The sequence below is a fragment of the Etheostoma cragini genome, chromosome 15 (assembly GCF_013103735.1).
Source record: "Etheostoma cragini isolate CJK2018 chromosome 15, CSU_Ecrag_1.0, whole genome shotgun sequence".
Lineage (NCBI taxonomy): Eukaryota > Metazoa > Chordata > Actinopteri > Perciformes > Percidae > Etheostoma > Etheostoma cragini.
This window is the reverse complement of record NC_048421.1, coordinates 13,128,879-13,148,915: the sequence shown is the minus strand read 5'-3', so window position 1 is coordinate 13,148,915 and position 20,037 is coordinate 13,128,879. Positions and strand designations below refer to the sequence as shown.

The following is a 20,037-nucleotide window of genomic DNA, read 5'->3' as shown; positions in this document are numbered from 1 at the left end:
TATTTGCTATAACAACCACCTCAATCTACATTATTCCGCTTATTACATGGCTACTTACCAAATAAATCAATAATTTCACACAAAATATTGATTTAAATGGGAGTTTATTGATTTAAATATGATTGTATTTATTCAGCTGAAGAAGCAGTCCGTTCTGTCTCTATGGTTGGAATCCTGCATCCATAGCAACGTAAACTCTGTAGCTGTTTAATGCAACCCTTTGTCTATCACTCAACACCACCTTAAGGGCTGTGGTAGTAGCCAAGCCTTATATTTTATAGGGTGCTGCAGTGGTGGACAAATTACCCTGCTGCTGTTTTAATCACTGCAGGAATTTACACATCTTTAGCTTTAGCATTGTAGTGAGTTAGCGGGCTTTCGGCTGCTCTTATTCACATTAAACTGAACATTTCTGTTGACAGTGAAGTGAGACATGGTAAATGGGACTTCTTTGGCAAAATCTATCTTGACCTTTAAGTCCGTTCATCTTGTTTCCTTTATGCACAGCCGCTGCATGTTGACATTAACGTTTAACATGTCGCATTGTTGCTAAGCTAACTATTTAGCTAACTAGCAATGTTGTCCATACGGCTATTACTGCGTAGCTATCATAGACCGTATATAAAGATGTAGCGATAGACTCTCACCAGATCTGCTGTCATTGTATGAAATTTGACAGGAGTTGCTCCACGTTTCCCCACTTTTTGCCAAAGCTGATAAATTATCCAGACTTCTTTCAGCGGAATGATGGAGCTGTCTTCCAGAGGGAATAGAACTGTGTCAATGCCAATGTTGTGTTATACTTCGCAACGGTCTGTTATCAAGAAAATAACATTAAAAACCAGATTCTACATTAGAATTCAACCAAGCCATTTAATAATCAATATTAAACAGTACATTGCTTTGGGCAATATACACCACAATATGTCTAGTTAACTTGTTATGTGCATGAAGACTAAAAGTTACATTTTATTCAAGATGTATCGGGTCTCTGTGATTGTGATATTTCTGATAAAAGCAAAATACAGTTGTCTGCTTTTAGCGTAGGAGATACTTTCATGCATGCATTTATGATAACCTTCCCTGTTCTATTATTATATATTAACCCTCCAAAGCTTTTAACCACTGAGATGTATTACTGTATTACTACTGTTTAGCTTGAGGATGTGTTATTAACACTATGGTCATTAATAAAGATGCATCCTAAAGATATCCTAAAGTACAAGATTTGTTACCCATACCGTTGAAATGTAACATTTTAATACGAAAAGTAATTTTAATACATACATCAAAATTCCCAAACTGTTATCAAATTACCAAAGTGATTTATCTGATCCTAAAAGTTAGTAAAAAGACAATAAGAAAACAAGTTTGGAAATGCTTTAATTACAAATTAAAGTTCCAACAAACATTTCGGTGTCCCTCCTGAATTGATTGGCTAAATTTGATTGTTGTCTCACTCAGCAGACAATGGATATACTCACTACGTATCAAGCTATGGTAAAGAATAATGCAAATGCAAAGGTCACTTCTTTATTTGAAGGCTGAATTGGATGCATGTGCAGGGATTAATGTTGCTTTAGAGTTTAGACTTTTTTGTCAGGGATCGTCCTGATTATGCACAGATTGGGACTAGATCGCCGGGCGCTGCAGCCTCCCTCCATACCTTTGCTCTGAAAATCCTTTTTTCTGCAGTGAAGAGTGAACATTAAAGTGAATGTGGAGGAGGAGTCCTCACTAGGGGGAGAGAGCTGGGGGTGGAGGAGAGGAGGGGGAGGTGTAGAAAGAGTAAGATACCAGCAACACAGGCAGATAGCGAGATACACTAGGAGAAGAGAGGCTTCGGTGTAAAGAGTATGAGCATCTTAACAGAGCAGCTCTACTGGGAGTCTTGCTCCTAATCCGAGAGGAAGCTTTGGATACTGTCCACCCATCATCAGCCTGGTAGGTTTATCATACTGCATCTTCCTGATCTGCATGCTGATTCTGCGGGAATAGAAATGTAGGAAATAACATCTGCAATTCAAATGTGTGACATAGAATCAGCATTTTCCTTGTAATCATTTTTGTGCAAGATGCATAAGCTGGTCGACTGATATCTAAAGTTAACACTTGCCAGATGAAGCTTTAATGTCACGAGTCTTATTACGAGTCTTATTATCTTGCTTTTTGATAAAGATGGTACACTCTTCTGTGAAAATAGAGATGTTTTCCCATAGAGTCTGGTCAAGGCTGTGCTACTGTACATCTCCATCACCCTCCTCCTCCTCTCTGGCTTTGCTGTTTTTATTACATATTGATTGATATCCCAAAACTCTAATTGTACCCTCAAAAACGTCACAGTGAGCTCAGCCAAACTCTGCAAATTCCACCAGCTGTCAGGTCCCACATGTGCTATCACTAGTTCACAAAGCTCCTGTATGCCTATCCCTGTTTGCTCTGATCTATTCTGAGACTTTTGCGTATATTCTGGCTGGAGTCATAGCCCTGTTATCCCATTGCAGTCAGAACGTAATATCAATTCCGAGTGTGTTCCCTAGAGGGAAGAATGGAGAATCAGCCTCAACATGAAAGAGCCTGCTGAAGTCATGCATTCACACAGAGGAAATTTCTCTGCAGCGTCAACCACCCGATGCTATAACCCTGCCTCTGTACAGGGATAATAAGATCACATTCCTACCATCTTCACTTTAGAGTATCATGTATTTGCCATTGACTGGGATTGATTTTTTTCTGTCCTGATTGTGATTATACAGACAGATCGCCAGCTGAGTGTAATTTAATTCAATGTTTAATAATTCATTTTAGAAAAATGGTCCATATTTACATGAGTTTAATTCACTTTAATTTGGCTTTACTGACAAGACAACAAATGTGATTAATTTATTTCATGATTTCTGGCAAGACTCCAAACTCCCCCCCAAAAATCTACTCTATCCATCTACAAGTTGCTTTGCTGCAGTCTGAGCTTCTCAGTGTTGCTATGCCAATTCAGCTTCATGAGTTTTATTAAAGGGATACTTTACCAATTAGATTTAACCTTTGTATCAGTAGAAAACCGGTAGAATTTTCAAATGACCATGCTTCCCTCCCTCTTGTCCCCCTGAAACGATTCTTCTCTCTATTCTGTGTCTGGAAAAAAAATACGATAACGCAAAAATCATTGTTTTGTGTCATCTGAGGCATTTTTGCCGAGAGGCTATGGACTACAGCCAACTAGTTCTGCATGTTTTCAACCTGCCCATAGGGGGTGGGACTGTCACTGCCTGATGCAAATCGAGTGTCAGCCATCTTGACGCTAAGCTAAACAGGTGTTCTTTTCAGCAGCAAACTTTTACAACAATTATGTGCATTCAAACTTCCACACTTGTGTACCACAGGGATATATTGGTACAGATTGGAGAATTTGCTGGAAACTTAACGTAAGGGGACATCGGAAGCGGTGTGCGTGAAAGCAGAAAAACGGGACAAAGGCAAGAGTTCAAGCTAGGTGGACAGCTAAGGGTTAGGAGTGGACTTGTAGGCAAGTGAAGCAAGTGCATTCTGGGAGTTGTTGGCTTTCATCCACATGATCCAAAAATAATTTTCTGGCTTTTCTTGGTCTAGAAGCCACCATCTTCTAAACAAATGTCACATTTCTACTACATACAAATGACCCAATTTTTTATATGCTCATCTTTCCAGCAGGGAAATATACCTTTAATCTTCGCATTTGTATGTGAATGGGCATTAACTAATCATGCATGCGACATCTCATTATGCAAGACTTTTAATTTAGGTATAATTACCAACCCTGATCCATGCTTCTTTAGTTCTTTTAATTTGGATCAAGCTACATTATGCTTTAGGGTAATTCCGTGGAACACCATTTGATGGTTGTAGCCTGAGCTTGTTGGTCTGGTGTTAACCAATAATACATCCGAATTGGATTGCCGTTGTCTCTACTGCTCCTCAATTTGACAAATGTACCATTCCTAAATTAAGGCCACTGTTTAAAGGTGATGTAACGTGAAGTGACAATGTAGAACATATCCAAATGCACAGGGTTTAGATGTTCAACTCTTTGACGGATAGACAGGCTTGTGTTCGATTCTCTCCGCTGTAGCTCATCTCATTTACCATCAAGAGCACCTCTGTAATTTCAAGCCTCAATTTTGCATCACTTGCCAGTCTGAGAGTGCATGCGGACGTCACTGGAGACATCACTTTCATGAAAGTGCAACACGACTGAAGCTCTAACATGATGTTGTTACTGGTCAGAAATTGACCATTGAGATTCAAATCTCTGCTCCCCATGGATGGATGATGTGTTCTTGGCTAAAAGCTGAGATCTCCCAGCTGAGATGAACTTCTACTCTTCTTCTTTTGAGAGTGAACGCTAAGTGGACCAAGCCACTGTCATGATGGTTGCTTGGTCCACTCAACCCTCCTGTTGTCCTGGGGTCATTCTGACCCCAAATAAAATCTTTTGCCAGCAAAATATGTTTTGTATTCATCAAATGCTCTGAAAATATGAAAATAATGGTAGTTGTTTACTACTATGCTCTCAATAATTGTCCTCTGGGGTCAAAACAACCCTGCAGCACAAAGTGATTCAATGCAGCAAATAGAAAATGTTGACTGCTCGTCAAAACATCTTCGATCATGGATGTTAAATGTATGGGGTCAAGCAATTGTTACGACAACAAAAAAACGATAGAACAGGTCTTTTCTCACTGGTGTTGGGCCATTTCAGTTTAGTCTGAGAGAGACAGGCAGCACGTTGAGGAGGCAGAAGCTCAATACTGCACAGGAGGCTTGCGAGATATTTGTTTAAATGAAAGAAAAGAAATACGAGGAGGACAATGCTGAGCATAATGAGTAAGATCAATCAACTGATGAGGAGGAAAATAATGATGAGGCGATAGAGCCAACATACAGACTGGATGCTGCTTTTTCCTTGTTAAAAGCCCCCACATTGCCTGCTGCAGAAATGGAAGATGAGTATAAATTGAAGGAAATTGATACACTTGATGATGAGGTAGAACCTAATGCTGATATAGAAGACGTATCAGATCTGGTATAGCTTGTGTTGTCTTCCCCTCAACAATGACAAAAGAAAAATGTTTTGGGCTATGTGACTATTTCTGACATTTTTGTCACTTTATCAATGTTGTGGGTGCTTTTTTGATGTTTTTTCCAAAGTGTTTTGATATTTTTAATGTTTATATTTTCAGCGCTTAATTCGATGGCCCATTTGTTGTGACAAAAAAAATAATAATAATTGAAAACGGGTCAAATTCGACGCAAGGACAACATGAGGGTCATAATACAGAATTAGTTGAAGTAGCCACTAAATATTATTTAAATAACAGTATAACTAGATGGGGTCATTTTGACCACAAACAACAACAAAAACATCCAAATGATTAAAAAAACAGCATCTTCCCTAAACTTTGACTTATACCACTCTGTGATAAGTCAAATAGTCAAAATAATATTAGGTCAAAAATAATTCATAGTTTCATTTTAATTTTTTACTCAAAAACAGGGTATACTTTTATGTAAACAAGGTCTGTTGGCTCTAAATTCCAAAATGAAGGGAAAAATGTGTAGTAGTGGGTTGAACTGAAGCAAGACGAAAGGTGTAACACAGAATTGATTGACAATTTCTACTGTGAACTTTAAATAAAAATCAAACCAGGTGGGGACCCCAGAGGTCAAAAGGTGTAAAGCATTCGGGAGGACATTACGAGGGTTAACTAAAAACCTAGTAGTTCATATTTAAAAGCCAACAAATGTCTGCAGTGCATAACTAAACACACATTAAATGGCAAAAAAGCATTACATCTTCAAAGTAGATTCTCTTTTCTCACGGTGTGAGTGTGACATTATACCTTTTGAAAAGGGTTTCAAATATAAAGTGTGAATGTAGCATTACCAATTTTAGTAATCCAGTAACATCTCCAGGTTAATTAATCTGCATTGCAACCTTAGGCTACTTGTAAAAAAACAACAACTGTGAAAATATTCCCAAGACACATCCGACTTTACGACACTAACCAATTAAAACCAGACGCGCATTCTTGTTTTATTAATACTCAACTGGGGATTAATTGGACAAATAAATCTACTCATGCATGCAATTTTTTTGTATGATTTTAGAAGTTGCAATCATTAAACCCCCTCATGGTGAACTAATTTGTCATTGTATCAACATTAACCACCAGTGCATGAGCCATGTCTTTAAGATAAGGTTAGGAAATGGGATTGCACAACATTTGTCACAGTTGGTGTGATTGAAGATTTTCAAGAAGACCTGGTAAAAAAAAACTCAAAAAAATTAGAATTTGTTTGATACATGTATCTTCTCTCTTCTCTTATTTCAGATTTGCAAAATGTCTGACTTTGAGGATTTCAGCAAGCTGGGAGGGCAGGCGAATGTGTCTGAAAGCCACCAGCTGAACCCCACCAGTGTGATTGTGTCAGTGGTCTTCTCCCTCATCTTCCTCCTGGGCACCATCGGCAACAGCCTGGTGCTCGCTGTGCTTCTGAGGAGCGGGCAGGTGGGATACAACACAACCAATCTGTTCATACTCAACCTGAGCGTGGCTGACTTCTTCTTCATCATCTTCTGCGTTCCTTTCCAAGCCACCATCTACTCTCTGGAGGGCTGGGTGTTTGGTTCCTTCATGTGCAAAGTGGTCCACTTCTTCATTAACCTCACCATGTATGCCAGCAGCTTCACACTGGCCGCTGTCTCTGTTGACAGGTATGTAGCATCTGTTTGTCCCAGAAGAAAAAAATATTTAACTGTGCACATTAACACACAAAAAAAAAAAAAAATAACATTATTCCACATATAGCCTACCTACCAGGCTGCTGTGTGATATTTGAAACCTCCATTATAAACACCCTTCACTTCCTGTTGCAAAGGATTGTTGCTAGGGCTGCAAATATCATGATGGCAATTTTCATTATTTTTCATTTGTTAATCGTTTTTGCAATTTAATTTTAATTCCAGTGATTCCCACGGGCTACTTCTAATAGTAATACATTTGCTGTCTTCTTGAGACTCTCACAAGCTTCAGCTATGAAACACAATATTGTATTATCTTTGAAATCGTTGATCAGCCTCTCAGAAAGCAGAACATTAACCAGATATTTTCACAGAAATAATTATTTTTTATCAAGACTATAAAACAAAACATAACTGTTAAAAGGGGGAAACGTTAAGTCGAGACTGTAGTTTCTCTCTGGCTTCTTCTTCAAAAGTCTGGGGTCTATACGCGTCGAACAAATCTCCGCCAATGTCTTGAAGTGAGTGGAGGGTGGAGGGTGGAGGAGGGAGTTGGCGGAGGTGGTGGTGGGGGGGGATAGGCTGGCGTTGGCCAGAGTTTGGACTTTCCAATCCTGTTTTCAGCATCAGCCTGCCTCTGCGTTTGCGCGCGCATTAAAACCAAAAACATCTAGCAGGTGTCAATTGACAGACGCAAAAAGAATAGAAAGACATATTTAAGCTTAACAGAAGCACCCACTAAACTGTAAGCATTATTACTTACACCTTCTCCAGAACTAATTGTCGAGTTCGAGCATTATTTTCTTTGGTGGGAGTCCTTCAAAATAAAACCACACCTAACGATGATGCATCTTTCTGTAACCTTTATATAAGAGTTCCTGCAGTAAATACAAGCAATAAATACCTGCCTTCTGTGTCCTGACCGACACCCCGCAGAGATAATCACATCATTTCCTAAGTCAGTTACCTAACAAACAAAAATATTACTATATACACAAAATAACAGTCACCAACTGAAGTCTGTCCCCTCAGGTTATCTGATTCTGTGATACTCATTTATAAAAAATAACATTATGTTAAACAAATATAATAGGATAAAAAAGGTTTGTTCCCTTCTCTTGCTTGGAAATGTGATATCAAGACTATCAGGTCATTCAGCAGCCTGGAGATGAGTGGTTTTAAAGTATGTTATGGAATCATATTTGTGTCTCCTTATTAGTTTTAGGTTTTATAAGACAACAATACCTAAAAAAAATCAATATGGAAGGCTGTAAGGAAGCTTTTTATTCAAGTCCACATGCTATGAGTTCTTTTAGGTGCATTTAATAATTCTTCACAAATGTTATTTTTCTCATCTAAAGAAATGATGATGAAAAACCACTCTAGGAACATAAAGAACAGGAAGACCCCAGAGGTACCCATTAATGAAATTAATCAAAGACCCTTAAGACCTTACAGAGACACTGCATCGGTAATTGACCATCTTATTAGAGAATCAGTGGCTGAAAATTACATCCTTCACAGAGGAAGCGCTAAGGCATCATTATAGTTGTTAGGCAACATCATCAACTCAGTCAATATGGACAGTCGGTGTGCAGCTGCCCTTGCAGCAGACATCCTCTGCTCACACTGGCTGTGTTTACACTTTAGTGGATTCAATAGATTTTTCAGCATGCCAGCCAGACGTTTTCTCCCCGGTCTGGAAAAGAGCAGGGACATCCGAGTCGAGATGTTAATGGATTTCTGCTTTTTTTGCCTCCTCAGTTCCTGTGTAAGAAGTAAATAAAAGGCAGCAGCTTACAGTTACACTTTAGACCAGGAATCCCCAGCAGGCTGGCACAGATCAGCTTGAATGAACAACCTCACACACTCAGTCTTTTAGAAGTGTTTGCTGCTGCAGTAAGCCGCCCACAGGCAGATAATACGTTTACTGTGATGTCATGCCAGAAAAATATCCCATTAGGAGATGATTCAATGTAAGACCAAACAATTTGGCATTACTGCTGCTAATCAGGGGGTTAATTTACACAAATGCTTAACTGAGGTAACAGTACAAAAACAGCACAAAATGATATAATGCAGAGTTATTCGTGCCTCCAACTCCTGGAAATCTGAAGAAAATCTGTTGAGAGAATTTTTAACCTCTGTGTTAACATGCACATCTGTTAAGACTGCAGTTACAGATAATTTACCTACAACTGAAGTGGCAAAGACTAACTCATCATTAAATCCATTCATTAAATAGATGTCAGTTTTTTTCCAGTGTCCTTCCTATAATTCATTTGGCTGGACAACTAAACAACTTTAAAGTAAGTGTTCTCTGTTCCACACTCTGGCGAGTTGAAGTATTTTGCCTTTGCCGGGCAATATGTATACACACACACACACACACACACACACACACACACACACACATGGGGTATAAGGTATCTTTAATATCCCCGAAGGGCAATTTGGGTTACAATCAGCTGTAGGCTACATAGACAGCTAACACGCCAAAAAATACAAGAGTTACATTTTAAGAAAGTCATTCACAATGAAAATGGCAGCCAGAATAAATGTATATACAGTACATTGCAGTTGTATAAATGTGGGCAAATATCGAGCCAGTGTTACATTTGGAAAGAAAATACTGAAGCAGCATCTAGGTTGAGCCAGTTCCTTGTGAAGTGAGGGATTCTTTGAAATTCAGCACGGGCTCCATCTCCCAGATAATGTGGCGATTTTGTATTTTGTTCAACAGATGTTTCCCAGTCAGATTTTCTACATTTTAGAGTAATTCAGCAAAACATTTAGAATCTAATCAAAAACACGAAAAGCAAAGCGCTCTGTCAGACATTAACAGACTGTTCATCAGCGTATGCTTACTCACAAACAACTGAGTAATGTCGGAGTACTTATCCAAGCCACTGAGCCTCAATTTATGTCAAGTAGTTTTTTTTTTTTCTTTCATGTTGAACATTAAGTGTCTTTATGCCTCATTTCAGTGAGGTTTTTCAAAGACCAGAGAGGCCTGTGTTTCTTGAGAGCTCTAGCTGAAGTGTCCTGTAAACGCAGATGTTGAGGACATGGATTTGCAGTTTTACCCAGAATCCCTGGAAGGAAGCTGCAATACCTCAAATACCCTGTCTTTCAGAGATGAGCTCAAAAAGCAGCATGCTGAATATGGTGCATGCAGCTTTACATGTTCAAAGAGGAGCAAACCAGGTGACAATGAGGCAATAACTTGAGCAATTATACATTAAAAGCAGTGTGGCTCTTTCTTCATTATGCCACCTGATTTGTGGTGGGATTTTCTCCTTTATCACCATACTTTCTCAGCAACATTAGAAGCAATGTTAGCACAGCCATGTTCTGTGCTATTGTCATAGTTTCACCAAACAATGCATGCATGGTCAGATCCTGTTGAAAATCCTACAATTATTTTTCTGTTGACGTAACAGCCAGCATGCCATATTTCCCAGAGGTACGAATGAAAGTATTATGTTTGTAACGTGATGCACAACTGAAATGTACATTTCAACTTTCAACATTTAGTCACAGCTTCCTCCATCCAAAATTAACTTCTGAGCACAAATGTCTCAGTCAATCACAATTTGTAAGCATGTACGCAAGTATTGAGGCCATTGCATTGGGTTGTAAAGTAAACAAAACAAACAATTTAATAAACCAATGGATTTATTTCCATATTTTCAATACATTTACAAGTGCTAAAAATTATGGATTTTTATTAATGAGAGTGTTGGCAGCCGCCTCACACTCTCTCCAGCAGCCTACAGTCAAGAGATTGAGGAGCCAAACGTAGCATTCAAACTACTAAACTATATTACGTTACAGAGTTTCTCATAAAATTCTGTAAATACATTTCTGATCCCAAATTAAGACTTCATTACAACGCTTTAATGAAGACTTGCACTCTTTTGGCCTGTAATTATTCATACTCATTATGTTCTCTAACTATCTTGTTCATGTGGTATTGATCACATGTCAACGTGTGATTTGTTCTCATTGTAGGTATCTGGCCATTCGTTACCCGCTGCGCTCCAGAGAGCTACGGACCCCTTGGAACGCAGTGGTTGCCATGGTGATAATCTGGGGTCTCTCCCTGGTTTTTGCGGGTCCTTATCTCAGCTACTACGACCTTATCGACTACGCCAACAGTACTGTGTGCATCCCCGGCTGGGAGGAGCAGAACAGGAAGGTGCTGGACACGTGCACCTTCCTGGTTGGCTACGTCATCCCCGTGCTGATTGTGAGTCTCTCGTACACTCGAACCATCAAGTATCTGTGGACGGCTGTCGACCCTCTGGACGGCATGTCAGAATCCAAGAGGGCCAAACGCAAAGTCACCAAAATGATCATCATTGTCACCGTGCTTTTCTGCATCTGCTGGCTGCCGTACCATGTGGTGATCTTGTGCTACCTGTACGGAGACTTTCCTTTCAATCAGACCACCTATGCCTTCAGGCTTCTCTCTCACTGCATGGCCTACGCCAACTCTTGCGTCAACCCCATCGTGTACGCTCTGGTGTCCAAGCACTTTAGGAAAGGCTTCAAGAAAGTGTTTAGCTGCATTCTCAGTAAAAATGGGAGAAATAAGGTCCATGTGGTTCATGTAGCCAACACTGTGCCCGGGTTTGAAGCAGGCTCCACTGAGGTGTCACAGATGAACGAGGAGAACATACGACAGAATGAGTGTGAAATGATAAGCAGGCGGATTGTAGAGCCAAGAGAAGCCACAGTGGCACTGAATTTGCCATTTCAGCGGCAGACTTGACAAGTGATTCAGCTTTTCTGACAGGCTCAGTACAGATTGCCTTATGCGAAAGACATTGCAGCTATGTGTTAACGTCTCATCATGCCATTCAGGAGATGAGATGAAAGGAAACATGAAGCATTCATTTGCAAAAGTAGATATCTCTGTTTTTGTTATTTTACTAAATCATGTTATTTTGTGTGCAATCCAGGGAATATCATTCAAAATTGGTGGCAGGTTGTTTTGATAAGAGATCTCAATTTTGGTTTCATTTTCATAAATCCCCTTTTTTATTGTGCACTCAAGGGAAAATCAATCAAACTAGTGTTGGTTCATTCATTTTTCTGAATGGCTTTTATCCATTTTTAACAAATGAACTCTTCATAGTTACGCAGATAAATAGTGTGATTGTGTATATGGTGAGTCCACAACCAAAAATATGTTTGTTTCATCATTTCTGTCAAGTACTTACTCCCACAATGCTCCATTAACAGATCCGAAAGGTTTGTTAGTTTTACTAAAAGTGAATTCTCAGTATTTCCTGTTTCCACCATTTGCCTTAACCATGGCCCGTTTATTTCTAGTTCCACAAGCATTTGAGACTCTACATTATTCCAGCACTTTTTAACAGCAGCACATAATGTGTCTCATAATATTTCAGTTATGTTTTACCTTTTCAATGGTCACTATCTTTGACTGTAGCACATATGTCCTTATGTGGTCTTTTTCTCACATAAACTCAACTGCAGATGTAATCTTCAGCAGTCAGATGTTGATTAGTTTAAAGTGTTAAGCTGCATCTCATAACCCCTAAATCGCCTCCTGAACTCCTCCACTTGTCTCCTTTCCTTTCCTCGGGTTCTTAGTCCCTCCCACCGAGGAAGCAAGAGAGGAGATAGGCAACGAGCAAAGAGAGATGAGACATCCTTTCTTTTGAATCGTCACATAACTTTGTCGGCTGTTTGGGCGGAGTTAGCAACTCCTTCAGCTGCAGAGCTTCTGGTAAAGGTGTTCTCGTGTATCCTCACTAATGGATCCTCAGGTGATCCCTCCTCGATGCTCGCTCCTCGGTTCTTAGGGCAGGAATAAAAGCTTTGAGACGGTCTTCACCGTGGAGGGACAGAACAACTTCTTGTTCAGCCGAGGACGGAGGAGTCGAGGAGCTATCAAATAAGGGTTAAGATGCGCCTCTAGTCTACTATTAAGGTTGTGCATTTTCTAACTGCAGGGTGTTATTCGGTCCGTTTCACTTGTATCTTACATGCAGATGCTATTCTGTCTTGTCAAGATATATCTGGCATATTTAAATTATATACTGTATGTTATAACATAAACAACTTTACAAAGATTGCGTGCAAACATGATGTACCGTTGTATTTCAATTTCGTACCAGCATTTAAAATCTCAATATTTGGATTGAAATACATTCTGGTGCAAGAAAAAGTTTAAGAATCAGGTGTCAAATAAATTTGGTAAAAGCTTATTTGACAAATATTTAAACAATTCATGGTAAAAGTCAGACTCAAGTCTTTTCAGACCCCTACTAGAAAACTGGACACATTTTCTTTCTTTACTTGTATTTTGCAATGATAGTAGTCATGGCATGTTTCTCTTTGGTGTAAAATATGATGTATTTAAATTAATGTTTATCAATGAGTGTACAAATTAAGAGTTAAGTATTTTAAAGTTGTGTATTTTGTCTATATTCTTCAGTATCTCTCTCTGTTGTGTCCTATTTTAGAGCTGTACAGAGAAAAGCTTACATGTGTTTTAGCTGTGTTCTGTTCAGATTATGTAAGATGCAATTTTCCTCTTGAGAGACTCATTCACAGACGGAATGTTCTCCTTTGCACTGACCAATTTTCCTCCTGTTTGTTTTCTGTGATTTTGCCTGTTGCATCTAAATGTGTATAAATTATCTCTCTGTTTATTCTGTTTTATCATTTGGACTTTCAAACTTAAGAGCTTGTAGATTTTATGAATGTATATTTAAATAGATATTTATCAAACTGCTTTAAAACACAATGTTATACAAAGTTAATAACCAAATAAAGTATTTTCTGCTGTAAACTGATACCTACCTATCTATCTATCTATCTATCTTGCAATTGATAACATTTTGCAGTTTATGACTAACCCAATGCTCATCTCCACTTTCAGACTATGTTCTCAGTTTAGAGGGCATACTAACACGAGGGCAACCCTTTTGATTCAGAGCCCGCTGTGTAACAATTCCACGTTTTTACCAGCCAAATTAGACCAGACCTTTGCAGGATGGCATAGGAAAGGGATCTACATATTTTGTGATCTTACAGGAATGGATTATTTTCTAGTTTCAATGACTTGAGGTCCAAGTATGACCTTCAACAAACTGACTTCTTTTGTTACTTTCATGCTCGCCAATTTGCTAAGAGCCATGGCTCACAATGTCCTACTCTACCCAGAAAAGTTCTTAGTGGACTCCCTTTTGAAAGTTCCTTCTGGGTTCAAAGGTTTCACAGCACATTTCTATTCTATAATTGTGTTACTTGATGATGTTACGTAAGATAGACAAGATCAAAACTTCTTGGGTAAAGGAGCTCTGAACTGAAATCTAAGAAGACGTGTGGACTAAGGCTCCAACAAGAGTGAACAACAGCACTTCCTGTGCGAAACAATATATATATAGTATATACATCTATCTATCTATCTATCTATCTATCTATCTATCTATCTATCTATCTATCTATCTGTATGTGCAAAAATACATTAGCAGGGGATGTGCAAAGGTTCACAATGTAGTTCGATATATTAGAGAAACTGAGAGAATCTGCTGCTTACGAACAGTACACAGCATTTCATATCTCATAGTTTGCTCCAAGCAATATTTAAATAAGCTATATTATGTAAGATAAAGATCGCTTGACCTGCTGCTTCATTCCTGGGTTTAGAGTTATCTGTTCACCTAGTACACTCTCAGCATTCCAGCAATGGTTAATGGTTGCTTGTGAAATGGTCCCAAGGCCAATAAGAGATAACAGTACTCTACGTAATAGGTGGAGCATCAATCTGTGTGATTTTTGGTGGCTTGCAGGGAGTGATGAGGTGACAGCGTAGAAGCCAAATATGTAATAGCTCTGCGTGGAAAAGTTAGAACAATGGGATTTATCTGTTCCAGAAAGACAGGAGATATCAATGTGCTTTTAGCTGCTGCTTTCTGCTGCAGAAGTGAGAGATGGCATTAACAAGCAGAGCACAGCAGAGCAGATCCCCTAGTGACTGCACAGATCTCTGGGAGATGACAGCAGAGCTGCAGGCCACGATGCATTTAAAGGCTCTAATTAATAAATTAAGCTATTATTGTTGTAAAAAAAAAGCACATTTAATTAGCATTAGTCAATGCTACACTTTTCAGCTAAGTTTATCTTTTATATTGGATTTCTGTCTTCAAAAGTATGACTAACTTGTGATGTTACAAACAAATAAATACAGTTCACAAAACAGCTTTGGTTGTAAATGTGCTGGAAGACACATTTGACCTGAGAGATATAACAGGTCCATCAGATGAAATGTAAGATGGGCCATTGGAAGAAAGACATCTAACATGTGGCAGGCTTATAGTCCATAATTGAAGACTTGAGAAAGAAACACTGCAATAATTGATCCAAGTTTGACTTATTTCAATAAGGAGAGACATGTTTGCACATACGCAAACAAGATTTATTGTACAGCTCAAATAAAAAGTACAAAGTCTTTGGCGGTTAGACTCCATCGCTTTGCCTGCAACGGCAGCTAAATGGCAAAGGGGAGAAACAAATGTTTAAAGCAGGATTGTGGCTCTGTGATTGGCCCTTGCCATTTGTGTAACGATTCTGATTGGTTTATCAGGAAGGTGCCCGCCTCCAACAGCTGATTTGAGTTAGGTAGAGCAGTGATTAAGAGTGAGGTCTTCCTTTAAGGATTTACACTGAGATACATTTCAATCAGGAGAGACTAGTTGCAGATATGCAACAGTTATACACGCAGGATAAAGTATACATTTATTTGGAAAACACCTGAATTGATTTAGGAATGCATCAATTGATAGTTAGGTTTTCCTGAAAGAAATTAGGCTGAGCTACATTAGTGTAAAACTATTAACTAATGTTTTCCGACAGCACATGTTCATTTATCTCACACATTGACATCAATGGGTCCACAGGCCAGTACAGACTGGAGTGGAAGAAATGTCCTCTTTTTTAGTGATGTAAGAATCAAGTGTTTTTCAATTGCTTAAGCACATTTTCCAAAACGCTACTGCAGCGCACAAAAAATTAAGAGCAATCACTACATTATTTCATTTTATATTTACTTAATTTTATGAGCAGCCTGTTGTTCCGCTTACGATGCCGCTTAAAAATTCAATAGACAAGCAAAATAACCTCAAACTAAATGCGTCAGTGGGTCATTTGAAGATATTTCTGTAATTTTGTCTCTGTACCATGTCTTTCTTTTGTCTTTTATTGTGACGTAGTTTATGACGTCAGGTCTAGAAACATGCTATATCAATTATGGTTGAGTGCCTTTTGCATCTGAACCAAAACTAGTCCTGATACCCGTACCTAAAATTCAGTTCCCAGGACCCAACAATACTTTTTTTGTTAGTTCCCTCTATAACGTATAGTTGTAAAAACATTTCCAAACCTATTTACTTAGAACATTATATTTATATTTTACACTGGCAGAAATTAAACAAAAAATACAATAAAAGCCCTTCCTCTCTCCTCCCAAACCCATCCCTACAACCTATTACATTTAATAATTATTAATTTCTTACTCACTATAACTTTTATTCTTGTATTTGTTTACTATTATTGTTTAGCTTGTTTTTTTATTTTCATCATGACCGTTTTTAATTGCTTTGTTTTAATTGCACTTTGAATTGCCTTGTTGCTGAAAAACACTGTAGAAATAAAGTTGCCTTTCAACCTGAGCCTGTCAGTCAGTCCCCAGGGAACAGACACCACCGTTGTGCCTGCTCGTCTCAGAGGACCTGGCATGTCAACAGCACCGCGGCCGCTTCTCGCTGTTAATATCACATCACAGTGAAAGTTGTTTGCGTGCAATTTTGAAAAAGTGAAACCAGACTAGAAACCATTTATCGGCATTGCCGTGACTCGCTGTGACTTCAACAAAACAGCATAGCCGACGTTTGCTCACAGACCGTTAATATTCAGGCTATGCGTTTTCTCCGTCCGCACCTCTGCTCTCTGTCAGTATGCAGAGGACAGATCAGCTTGCGCTTTCTCTCAGGTACCGATACGTGGCACCGTTCGATCTTACGTGAACCAATACGTGATACGCCGTGATACCGGTAAAAATACCGGGTTCGATACCCAACCCTAATATCAATACATTTGACTTACTGCTAACAATCTAAGATGGAAACAAGTCAGGGTCTTGGTGACTAACCATCTTTCATACAAAAGTAAGAAAAAAAAATAACATTGTTACTAGTACAAATAAAACAACAGAAAACCCCCTGTATAGCTACAGTTATTTTTCTTTTGATCCTGAAATAAGGAAAAGACGATGACTAAAAGTGAGGTCAGAGTGGGCATGCTTTTTGTGAATGCCTTTTGTGATGTAGCTGCGGAAATTAAGCCTGTTGAAGGTAATTGTAGGAAATCTATACTTAGGTAACACTGACAACCTTGGCAGTGTGTGTGCCGTTGCTGTGGTTGCTCTGGAAACGGCAATTAATCTTAGAGATTGTGTAAAGGTAGAGTCATGTTGCAGTTGGTGGACAGTTTTGTAGCTGCAGTTTTTTTTTTAATCAGATTTGCTGAAAATAAATTAAGGTTTGAAAGCAGTTTATATATGTTTTTCTTTATTTGGTAGAAGGTTTGTAGATGCTGCTTCACGGTTTGAAACCACACAGACCCAAACCCCTCCTAAAGATGTGAAGAGTGGATCAAAGAAGAAGAACTCATTGAGCTCTTCATGTTTTACAATTTAAGAAGATACCAAAGGGAAATAAGAGTTCTATGTTTGGTTACATTTGGCTACATTTAAGACAGTAGCCGCTAGTGGAGTTACAAATGCTGCATTGGTGTACTCTAAAGCCTTTAATACCCATATGACCACTAAGTCATAACATGAAGGAAAATGGTTTTCTTCATATCATAAAAAGTCATTTTTGTGTTCAGTGATTTTTTACAAGCATCCACACCTCCTTTTAATCATATGAAAACTATTGATTAAAATATATGCAGAATGATGTTTCAGTGAGGTGCATGATTTCAGCATTAATTACTGTAGTCGGGTTTGGCTTAGTCAAATAGTTGCATTACCATAATAGATACATAAATCTCAGTCGGAGATGAAAAGAGAGACTGAAAAGCATTGAAATTAAGTCACTCCAGCTGCCTCTATCTCATGCAGCGTATGATTGTTTGTATAAAATGTTTGTTGAGGCAATAACTGGCCATGAGAGTTAAAAACAAGTACTTTAGTTCATCTTGAATATAACACTTTCAGCTTTTAACACACAGTAAGAAACAGTTAAACTGACCTGACTTTCACTTCTGCGCGTATGTCACTGGAATAGCCTCGTTTGTTATATTGTACAAACCAGGATATCAATTGCAGACACATTTCCTTTATATCCAACAGGATGTTTCACTGGATTGAGGTTACAAACTCGCGCCTCTGTGACATAAAGGTAAAGGTGAGTGGAATGGATGGTCAACATGTTGAAGAGAGATCTCAACACTAGTGACAATAAGAAACAACAGGTAGCAGGATGAAGTCCAACAGTGCCTTTGACAGGTGTGAAAGAACTGCTTCAAAACACCTGTAGTGCAGCTGGACGGCCGTGTTCACATGTGCTGCAGCTGTGCACAAAGAGTTTATTGGAAAAACTTATCTTATTGGTTATTTTTTTGATATATCTCCACAAGGTGCTTTAAGGTATTACCTAAACCGTGTGCTGATTATTACAAAAAGGTCATTTTCTGTTTTCTAGTCATAGCTGGTGAATCCATCATGAATATGAAGGAGCACAACTAACACAACATGGAACATGAGTAAAGGTAAAAGCAGCACAATTAGTGGCAATCTGCAGGAAATTGATAATGATTATTCATCCAGTTATAAATATAAATCAATATGTAATCAGCCTAAAAAAAGAGAGAGAGATAGAGATGTGTTTGTTGTGTTAATTAAGCAGGATGTCAAAGTGCAACGGTTTGCTTCATAAACGGATGAATAGTTTTCAGTTCTTGTATTTACATTCAGAATACACTTTCGATTCACAATTCATCCTCTGTGTATCATCCAATACGCTTGTCTGAACAGTTTTGGTGAAGAATCTGTGTGGGATGACACAGGCTGCAAAAGATGAACCAGTTAACTAATAGTGCCCTCTTCAGTCTGTGACGTAACGCTGCAGTTATGCCATAAACTTATGCTGTACATAAGTAGTAGTTTGTGATTTCAAGATATCCTTTAAATTATGATTTAAAAAAAATACATCACCATGTAATACAAGTGTGTGTGCGTTTATGTGTGTTCACTATGAAATGTTAAAAGATTAATGTCGTAAGACAAAGGCAGGTCATCCATGCAAATGACAATGACGTTCGAGTCAATAGGTCAATACTCAGAAGTCAAGCGCGGGTTATTGCATGTATTTATTGTCCAGGTACCTTTAAACGGTAACCATGCTAGTTAGTGAAAGAAACAATGAATGTGCTGACTGGGCTGCTGGTTGATGACACATTTAAGTTGTAAATATTTACATAGAAAAGGTGGAACAAACACAAAACAACAAGACAAAATAAAAGTCTTAATAAAAATACAGCGCAAATCCCTGGTATTTATGTCCCCACATTTGTCTAAAAATCACACAGCAGACACCATTAACATAGTAATAAAGGCACTGAGATGTTTATTATGTACATTTCATTGATCTTAAATAAGGGAAGTTTACTTTAAGGGCTTTCACAGTAAGAAGCATAACATATTTGATACTTTATATTTCACAAGAAATAAACAATGAAAATCAAGATAATACTTACAGTATTTAACTTGATCACGTACTTAAACATGTATAATTTAACAGACAAAAGGACCACTAGAGGCAAATTCAGTAAATATATTAGAAGTTAAACTTATTTAAGTTAAAAATCTAAAAAAAAGGCAAACATATTTAAAAACTGAGATATTCCTTCCACTGGGGTTCTATGCAACAACACAAACAACACAGCCATCTGGTTTCAAGGTCCACTTGTCCTTCTGAATATTATTTTATAACAAAAGGGTTTTTATTCTATAACAATTATATAAAAAAAACATGAACTCCAGCACAATGAAGAGCTACAGAATGGAACAAAAACCTAGTGGCCTTGAATCTTAAATCGCTCATATTATGCTAATTTTCAGATTCATAAATTGTATTTTGAGGTTGTACCAGAATAGGTTTTTAGCTACAGAGTGAGACATCCCACTTCTATACTATCTTTGTTGCACATGCACAGTAGCT

The 20,037-nt window shown here is 38.3% G+C and overlaps 1 protein-coding gene across 1 annotated transcript; it reads left to right on the top strand.

Annotated features, from left to right (window-relative positions):
- The first annotated feature begins 1,757 nt into the window (after window positions 1-1,757).
- galr2b (galanin receptor 2b) lies at window positions 1,758-13,514 on the top strand. Its single transcript, XM_034895140.1, has 3 exons — window positions 1,758-1,944; window positions 6,369-6,751; window positions 10,793-13,514. The coding sequence occupies exons 2-3, from the start codon at window positions 6,378-6,380 to the stop codon at window positions 11,553-11,555; spliced, it is 1,137 nt and encodes a 378-aa protein (XP_034751031.1). The 5' UTR covers window positions 1,758-1,944; window positions 6,369-6,377; the 3' UTR covers window positions 11,556-13,514.
- Window positions 13,515-20,037: the final 6,523 nt, after the last annotated feature.